Source organism: Lupinus angustifolius, chromosome LG02 (assembly GCF_001865875.1).
Source record: "Lupinus angustifolius cultivar Tanjil chromosome LG02, LupAngTanjil_v1.0, whole genome shotgun sequence".
Taxonomy (NCBI): domain Eukaryota; kingdom Viridiplantae; phylum Streptophyta; class Magnoliopsida; order Fabales; family Fabaceae; genus Lupinus; species Lupinus angustifolius.
Window position 1 is genome coordinate 20,403,774 of NC_032010.1, and position 8,744 is coordinate 20,412,517.

The window sequence follows — 8,744 nt, forward strand, 5'->3', positions numbered from 1 at the left end:
TCTCAAACTACAGCCTTACAAAATGAAGTCTCTAGCTGCAAGGCCTTATGCTAAGTTAGCTCCAAGATTCTATGGACCTTACAAAGTGATTAGAAGACTGGGGTCAGTGGCTTATCAATTAGAGTTACCTCTGCACTCAAAGATCCATCCCATTTTTCATGTCTCACTGCTTAAGAAGGCTCTGAAGCCTAATCAACACCCTCAACCTCTACCCCCTATGCTAAATGAAGAATGTGAACTACAAGTTGAACCAGAAGGGATACTAGACAGAAGAGAAGATGAGTGGGGAAATGAAGAATTTTTGATCAAATGGCAGGGCCTTCCTGATCATGAATGCTCTTGGGAAATGGCAACTACTCTACAAGACAAATTTCCTAAATTCCAACTTGAGGACAAGTTAGAATGTTTAGGGGGGAGTATTGATAAGGCCAATACTAAGCCACTTATTAAAAACGTGTATAAAAGGGGAAAGAGGAGAGTTTGGATAGAATAACCAACTTTCCCTTCCTACCCTTGGGTAGTTAGAATCAGTTAGGTAACTAACTGCTATAAATAGCAGAGTTAGTTAGGGAGAAGTTAGCTTTTGTTTTGAGAATTCAACTGATTTAGGAATCAGTGAAGAACACAAGGATCCAGGGATCCTTGAGGGGACAAATCTTGTAATCCTACTTCTATTCTTGCTTAAATTCAATAAAAGTACTAGAACCCTATCAGAATCGTGTTGATTCTGAGTTAGGGGTTTTTCCTTTCAATTTCTGTTCTTAATCTCTTCTACATAGATACCAGTGTCTATCATACTATTAAGGGGTCTTATCATATTAAGGCATTTCCATGCAAATACACTGAAATATTTGTTATTTCCATTTCATATATTTTTCTCTTCCTTTTTCCTTTGCAAAAGTTAATCATAAAAAATTAAGTCCATGCAATTATCACAAAAAAATTATGTTCATGCGTATCGTATATGATTTCAGGAAACACTGAATTCTCAGAGGAGGAGGATGCACATGTTATTGCTGATTGTGTTAAGGTATTCTCATTATAAACTAAATGGCCTATTCCTTTATCTAACACATAAACTAAACCTATAGTTTTTTATTTATAAATTTGCAGTATGTAATCCGGGAATTGCCATCTTCTCCTGTCCCTGCATCTTGTTGCAAGGCACTGTTAGAAGCTTGTCGTAAGTATTATTTTACCTATTCCATATTTATCCTAAGTTTATAACAATAAGTCACTCAATACTCATTGTTAGAGCAACAAAAGAAAGGGACTAAAGAACATTTTGGTTCTGAAAATTACATTTTAATGCTTTCATATTCTTTTCTATTTATATGGATCTTGTAAAGTTTAATGTTATTGTATCATTTGAACCTGTCACTACTGTTAGGAACTGGACGTGCCAATAGGGTTTCTGCAATGCGTATAGCCATTTGGGACACTTTTCCTGAACCAAACCGCTATTTATTGCAAAGGTATTGGATTCATATTACTTGACTATTTTTTTCTTATAGTGATGGAAAATATTTTAATTAATTAGGTGACTGAATAACTAAATAAAAGAGGATTATTAAGACTTAACAAGTGATTCTAAACATCTACATATGATACCACATTGAATACTCAGTTATTATGGCAGCTAGTGGCGGAGCGATAGTAAAGTCACTATATTTTAAGAATTTCAGGGGTAAGAACATTTTTGACTTGGTGGTATGAAGTATTTTTCCTAACTACCTCACTAAGTGGGAGTTGCTTGTGCTGAACCGCATTTTTTTATACTCAAACCGTTTCTTGGCTAATGTGTTTTGCTATGACATTGGAACAAATTATATTCTCTTAAAACGTGGCTCATCTATGTCACCAAAAAGCTCCACCCCTGATGACAGTACCCTTGCCATTAAATGACCTCAACCATGTTAAGAAAACCAACACAATAATACTTGGAATCTGTATGGACATTTAGATATAGGAGAGTACTGAAGGATCCTCTTGGACATGATATTGATTATGATTTTCAACCTTTCTATATATGAACTGTACATTTTAGTCTTGTGGCCAATGTCTCTGCAAAATAACCTATGAGTCACAGAAATATATTAAAGTATATTCCATGAGATATGTACAAGTTCAACTGTTATTTTTATGGTTAGATATATGGCTGAACAAACAAAATAGATTTCTATTTTCTTTTTGTTTATGCAAAGTTTACTTTTCCATTATTTAGCTCTCTTTTGATGGAATTATTCATGTACAGAATACTCTTGATGATGCAAGCTGTAGCTTCCCACAAAGCTGAGAACAAAATGAGCTCATCAGCAGTGGCAGCTTGCATGGCACCATTACTTCTTCGCCCTCTTCTAGCCGGTGACTGTGAGATTGAAAATGATTTCGATGTTGGTGGTGATGATTCTGCTCAACTTCTACAAGCAGCGGCTGCAGCTAACCATGCTCAAGCAATTGTTATCACATTATTAGACGAATATGGCAGCATATTTGGGGTATGTTTAATTATATTGACATGTATTTTTGCACGCCTTCAATTTATAATGAGTACAATTCATATTGCACACATCCTCTACATCAATAATGAGCTATAGATCTTTTATGTTGGTATGTTGAATTTTACTTGTCTTGTTCTACAATTTTCTTTTTCCAAATAGTTTGAGGGAACCTATCACTTCTTTATTGATTAAATTCTCTCATGTTAGACGACATAATCAGCTGATATTAAATATCTTAGCATATATTTGAATGATTTGTTCTCAATTTGAAACTACGGATAAGGCGCATCTTTTGATGAGTATGCTAATCTCAATTTGATGTTTGGACTTTGGACTCTATAAACAGGGTGGCTCTATGCTACTCTTTGACTAAATTGTTTATTTTTTAGTTCTCTATACTACTGTTACAGATTCCTAAGTTACTAGTATTCTAACAGGAAGGTTCTGAATACCCTGGCCCTGAAATGTTCACTGACTCAGAAGAGAGTGGATCTGAGTGTGAGGAAGTTACTGATGACGATTTGTCCTACGATGACGATGATTATTATGACGATGAAGAAGACGAATCAATACAAGAGTCTGAAGTTGATGATGATGATATTATTAGTGAAACAGACAGTGAGAATGGTGACTCTATGGCCAATGACAAATATGATGATAAGGTTACAGCCTTATTTATTTTATAACTATTCAATGAGTTTAGACTTAATGCCATTAAGCATATCTGTTTCATTGTGTAGACCAATTGACTAGTCCTCTTTGGTTGAATATGGTGGAGGAGTTTTGACTTTGCCCTAAACTCGCATTTGGCTAAACAACTTAATTGAGTGTACATTCAATAAGCTGTTTTGAAATAAGCTAAAAGAAGTTTGTTTTCATAAGGTTCCTCGCAAGCTTATTGAAATAAGCTAAACAAACTCGTAGGAAGGTCATAAACTATTTTTATTCACTATTCTTAAGTTTATTTTATAAGTTGTTCTTATAAGCCCAAATAAGTTCTCTCCACTCTTCCAAACACTACCAAATCTTACATCCTTTTCTTTAATTAATTATCCACCTCCCATCTTCAATTGACCATAGTTTTCATTTTATCTTTTGCATTGTTAAACAAGTTATTCCACTACCTTAGCTCCATAAATGATTGAAAAACTAGAATATTTGAACTAAATATATTGTTTGATGTTTTTCATCAATTTAATCTACAGATCTTGCATTTCTCCTCAACTTAGAGTCTGAGACAATGACATGTGAGGTTGCAACACTCTGCAACATTTTTGCCCTTCAATTCTGTTATATAAAAATAAAATACTATTTGATTATGACCCATGTTTGTGTATTTTTTCTTGGATATCAACGGTAAGGTTGTTGCTTAGTGACCATAGGTCACAAGTTCAAAACTTGGAAATAGGCTTTCCGCTTGTGGAGTAAGGTTGTGTGCATCTACCATCTTCAGACCCATTAAGTGGGAGCATCGTGCACTAAGCTGCCATTTATCGATATTAATATTAATGCAGTTTCCCCTTTTGAAGAAGATATTAGTGTTTCTGTCTTTAGAGGGGGTGGGGGATAAACTACTTATTATAATTTTGTGTGATGTACAGGACCATTGTCTTTCTAGCTCAAAATCCACAAAGGTGAGTGAATATGAAGAAGCTGATCAGGTATTGTCACCAATAAAGAATGCTTATGCAGACAAGTCCAATAAGCCTGTTGATATAGTTCAAGATTTTTCCACTGACCAAAACACAATGAATAACTCAAATTGTCCTAGCTCTTCACGTATGGAAAAATCTATAACCGTGCCCAATGGGCCAGCACCTCGGCGCTGCACAATATTCGGGCGAACCGCTGTGAGTAAATCTTTTCATCAATAATGACATGATTCCTTATTTTCAAATTTGTCTTTACCACTTTCCCTAAATTGGTTAAAGCTTTTTATGATTCTCTTTACTTTCTTACATTACTTAGAAACTACTTAAATTGACTTTATTCTACAAATTTCAAGTTTTAGTAATATTTGTAATATGTCCAGGCAAGGAAGAACCTTTCCATGGAATACATTAGTTATCCTGATGAAGATGAGTAAGTAATTGATATCTATCATGTCAAATTATCTTATTCCTAGCTCTCACGGTATCTTTGTTGCTTCTCTATTTCTCCTCTGTTGCCATTTGAGCTGTTTTTTCTTTAAACTTCTGTGCCATGAGAATACGGAGTTATTTCCCTTGTTTTGATTGATCAGAGCATGATATATTTGAGTGATACACTGCAAGGCCTTGCAGTTTTTTTAACCATGTAAATCTGTTAAAGAAGAGTCTCTGAGGAACATGTAGAATCATGCATGGATAGAGAGTATACATGAAATAAATATCAAAACCATGTAATGTACTAAGATAGAATGTAATGGCTAATTAACATATTCAGTGTTCCATTGTGTCTTTTAGAGAAGCACTTCATTTATTTTTATGTTGCTAGGGAAATATTATTATGTGCAAATTCAGCTGGAGTTCCAGAAATTCTAAAATCAAAATCAACCTGTGTTCCTGTTTTATGTGTCAAGAACCAGGAAAGTTGTTCTGGGAAGAAATCGCCGTCCTTTGGCTCCACCGTCTCTCCATCATCTGAATCCAAACCATTTTCACCCGAGTGACTTTGTCCATTGTTTTAATTATGTTAAGTATCTTTTATTAGAACAGAGTTCCTTAAGATTATTAAATTTTTTTTTTGAAAGTTTATAGTCACTTAGTTACACATTTAAAGCATATATTATTAACGACATTCTAAACGGTAACCAGACCTCGTACTAGTCACTCTAGGTGGGAGCCTCATGCATTGAGCCACATTTTATTCTAAATGGTGCTCAGACCTTGATGTGTATGATGTGATTTTATGGGGAACATTTACTTAAAGTGTGAGCACGACTCTTGTTATTTTCTTCACTTTTCTCTATCCACTAATTAATGTTTCTTATCATTCTTAGAGTTGTAATTGAGAGGCTTGAAGCTATTAAGACAAAATTGCAATGCCAAATTAGTGAGGAGGTTGATACTTTATTTTCTCATATTAACCTTGTTTATGAGTGTCACAAATTTCAGAAGCCAATCATCCATCTTTACTTCTGCTTCTAGGTGGAGGTAAATACACAACTGCAATCGGATGTAGAAAAACGAAAGAAAGCCTTGCAAGAGCGTCGCCTTACACTTGAGAAAGATGTAAGTTCATTATGAGAGAACTTCCTATTCCACATGCTCCTCTTGCTTTATATAGTAAGCATCCAGATTATGTTCCTTAAAACCTCTTTTCAGGTGGCTAGACTACAGGATCAGTTGCAAAAGGAGAAGAATTCTCGAGCAACTCTTGAAGCAGGACTCAGATTTCCTCAAAAGCCCTTGTCTGATTTAACCGTTATCGATGAAAAGGTTGGTTGATCTCACTCGTAAGTGGTATATAATGTGTTTTGGTAATGCATCAAATCCTTAATCTGCAAAATTTCCAGACCAAGGCAGATCTTGATGAACTAGTGTTGATAGAAGTAGATCTTACCAACTTAGAGCAGAAGATTGATGAGCTTGGCATGCGGCTTAATGTACATCTCGAACGGAATTATGGCTCTATCTTGGATCGCTTCGATCAACCCCAACAGATATCGAACCATGAAGGAAATTTGTATGTTTATAACATATGAGCTTGTTACTAAATACTTTTGCTCTTATTTTTACACGACCAGATTCCTAATTGTTTCAATTTTTGTTAAAAAAAATTGTTAACGTTTCAGCCGGCATCTACATAGATTCTGTTAAAGGCCTTTTTGCACTTTCAAATAGATTGCCTAGAAAGAGTGGCTGTTCTGTATTTTTTTGCTCTTTGCTGTTTCTTTCTCTAGGGTGATTACAAGATGATTAATTTTACCATCTTCACTGGGTATCTATTTGACAGGAAAAATAAGCCAGATACTGAAGTTGCAGCCACTTTGCAGTCTCAAAGTTCAATAAGTAAGGTAAATCCATCATGTCGGTTAAGAATTTGTTTTGTAGTCATTTTTGTTACTAGTACTACCAAGGGTATTCCCTCAGCCTATGAGTAAGGAACTAATCTCCTACGGGGTGTATTCTCTCAACAAGTGTCGTTCTCAGGAATCGAACCATTAAACCTTTAGGATAATGAATAACTTTGTTCATCGGTGCTGATAATAATTTGGCATTTTATCATTTGTTGAACCTGGTATTTTGCAATGGTGCAGCAGGACACTCATTTTACTGGAGCTGAAAACTTGAGTGAGAAAAAGCCAGAGTCAATGCATTTACCAAACAAACATTCACTTACATCCAAGAAATCCGGTACTTGGAGTGAGGTAGGTTTCCTAAACTTCGTATAATCAGCCCTACTAAATTTTGTTGTTGGGAGAAAGTTTTACGTTGGTTATCGACCACCTAACACAACATTTATCTTTTATTTGGGCACTGGATCGGTCATGTATAACATCAATCATAAATAGGTAGGCTTAACAACATTGTCGGGGATCTAACCCGGTCACCCGAGTGATGGGCAAGAATGCTTACCGCTATACTACAACGATTAGGAAAGACTTACATATCACTGTTTCGTTAATAATCATAATTTATGACAGAGTACTATAACGTTGCTTAATAGACCTAGCTAATCCCACCTAATGAAATTAAGGTTTGATTGTTATTTTATTTATTTAATATATTCGTACATAGGAAGTTAGTATTATTTATTTATTTACATAGGGGTTATTTTAGTAGCTAATACTCCATCCAAGGTAAAATTTGAAGTTTTATGGAAAGTAGCTACACTAATTGTTATAACTAGTCCTTTGCTTATGAATGGAATAGCCTTATTATAGATTTGATAGTGCTAGATAGACTTGTTGATGAAATGGTTCAACAGCAGGGAGCAAGTTCCACTCCTTCTGCACTGACAAGGCTGTCATCCAAACTAAACTTTTTGAAGGATCATCGTAGTCTTCCAGTTTCAAACGAAGGCCAAGAGTCGCCGAAGGTAGAAAAAGTATCTGAACTTCTCCTACCACTTCCATCCCCCAAGAAGTCTAGAGGATTTGAATTTCACCTATCACTTGGATCTCCTAGTAAGTCTAGAGGATATGAATTTTTCCTACCACTTCTGTCCCCGAGATTCAATAAGTCTAGAGGATGTGAAGTTCAGTCTCCGAAAGGTCCAGGCAAAGAAGTTCAATCACTTAATCATACCGAAAAATTGAGAAAATCAGATAGTCAGCCAGATCATATCCCAGATAGAGAGAATCAAGATCTACCGTTATACTTGAGAAGAGGAAAATCAGAAGGCCATTATCACACATAAATCTTATAATGTGATATGACTATAAGGCCAATCTTATACTGTTACACAGAACAAAATTCACATGAGGTCATTGCAATCATTCAGCATTGTTCATGTCCAACTGTGGCATTGTTATGCCTTAAACAAGTGGTTTATGAAATGAGAGTAAGAGAAAATTTTGCACAATGGGCTATTTGTAAAGAAGCACCACACCATTTAACCCAAAATGCAATATTTAGAAGGCATAGTTCAACCAGACCCATGATGTAAACCAAGTTGTGTAACATGAACATGCTGGTTTTTTATGGCTACATGAGGAGCATGTTGGTTTTGTTATTATTACATTACTGTGTTGGTTAACTGCAATAATGTTGAGGTCCTTGTTTACCCTAAGCTGGCAAAGCATTTTACAGATAGACCCATGTTCAAGTTCCTTTAGTAAAAAATTATAGAGGACCTCAAATCTGAATGTAATTCAAGTCCCTATAAAGTTAACAGCAGCATATGTTATTCTTATTTATTTAATTTTTTATGAAGGGTGCTCAACATTGGTGGATCCAAGACATAGAGCAGGAGATGCAAGTTATATGGAATAATCCGAACTATATCAAAAAATAAAGATATGGGTACAATTTTATATAAGGAGGAGTGCAAAACAATAACTCTTAAGTACAATATATACAACTTTTTTTACAGGGTGTATATATGTATACCTTAAATACAAGTGGCAATATATCAAATGCAACGAAATGGATATAGAAGGAAGTAAAAATCAATGTCAAGTTGTCAACTATATTTAAATATTTGAAAGATGTTTGGTATAAGAAATGTTTTTCTACACATTTTTGGTAATGTGATTATTAGGTAAGTAACATTCGTATATTTCATATTTGGGATGTTCATCAGTTTGATTAGTTTTTA

At 34.9% G+C, this 8,744-nt stretch overlaps 1 protein-coding gene across 8 annotated transcripts in view; it reads left to right on the forward strand.

The window, feature by feature from the left end:
- The window catches only part of LOC109338373 (rho GTPase-activating protein REN1-like), a 13,362-nt gene extending 4,982 nt beyond the window's left edge, over positions 1 to 8,380 (forward strand). For 2 of the 8 annotated variants that reach the window (XM_019575593.1, XM_019575631.1), the window contains 14 exons: positions 975 to 1,030; positions 1,114 to 1,183; positions 1,391 to 1,475; positions 2,255 to 2,498; positions 2,939 to 3,163; positions 4,103 to 4,351; positions 4,534 to 4,583; positions 5,482 to 5,542; positions 5,630 to 5,713; positions 5,807 to 5,920; positions 5,998 to 6,167; positions 6,438 to 6,498; positions 6,742 to 6,852; positions 7,413 to 8,380. In XM_019575593.1, the coding sequence (XP_019431138.1) occupies positions 975 to 1,030; positions 1,114 to 1,183; positions 1,391 to 1,475; positions 2,255 to 2,498; positions 2,939 to 3,163; positions 4,103 to 4,351; positions 4,534 to 4,583; positions 5,482 to 5,542; positions 5,630 to 5,713; positions 5,807 to 5,920; positions 5,998 to 6,167; positions 6,438 to 6,498; positions 6,742 to 6,852; positions 7,413 to 7,844 (2,012 nt within the window). In that variant the 3' untranslated portion in view covers positions 7,845 to 8,380. The remainder of the gene's footprint in view (positions 1 to 974; positions 1,031 to 1,113; positions 1,184 to 1,390; positions 1,476 to 2,254; positions 2,499 to 2,938; positions 3,164 to 4,102; positions 4,352 to 4,533; positions 4,584 to 5,481; positions 5,543 to 5,629; positions 5,714 to 5,806; positions 5,921 to 5,997; positions 6,168 to 6,437; positions 6,499 to 6,741; positions 6,853 to 7,412) is intronic. The other 6 variants (XM_019575599.1, XR_002106548.1, XR_002106547.1 and 3 more) reach the window with 6 other exon arrangements.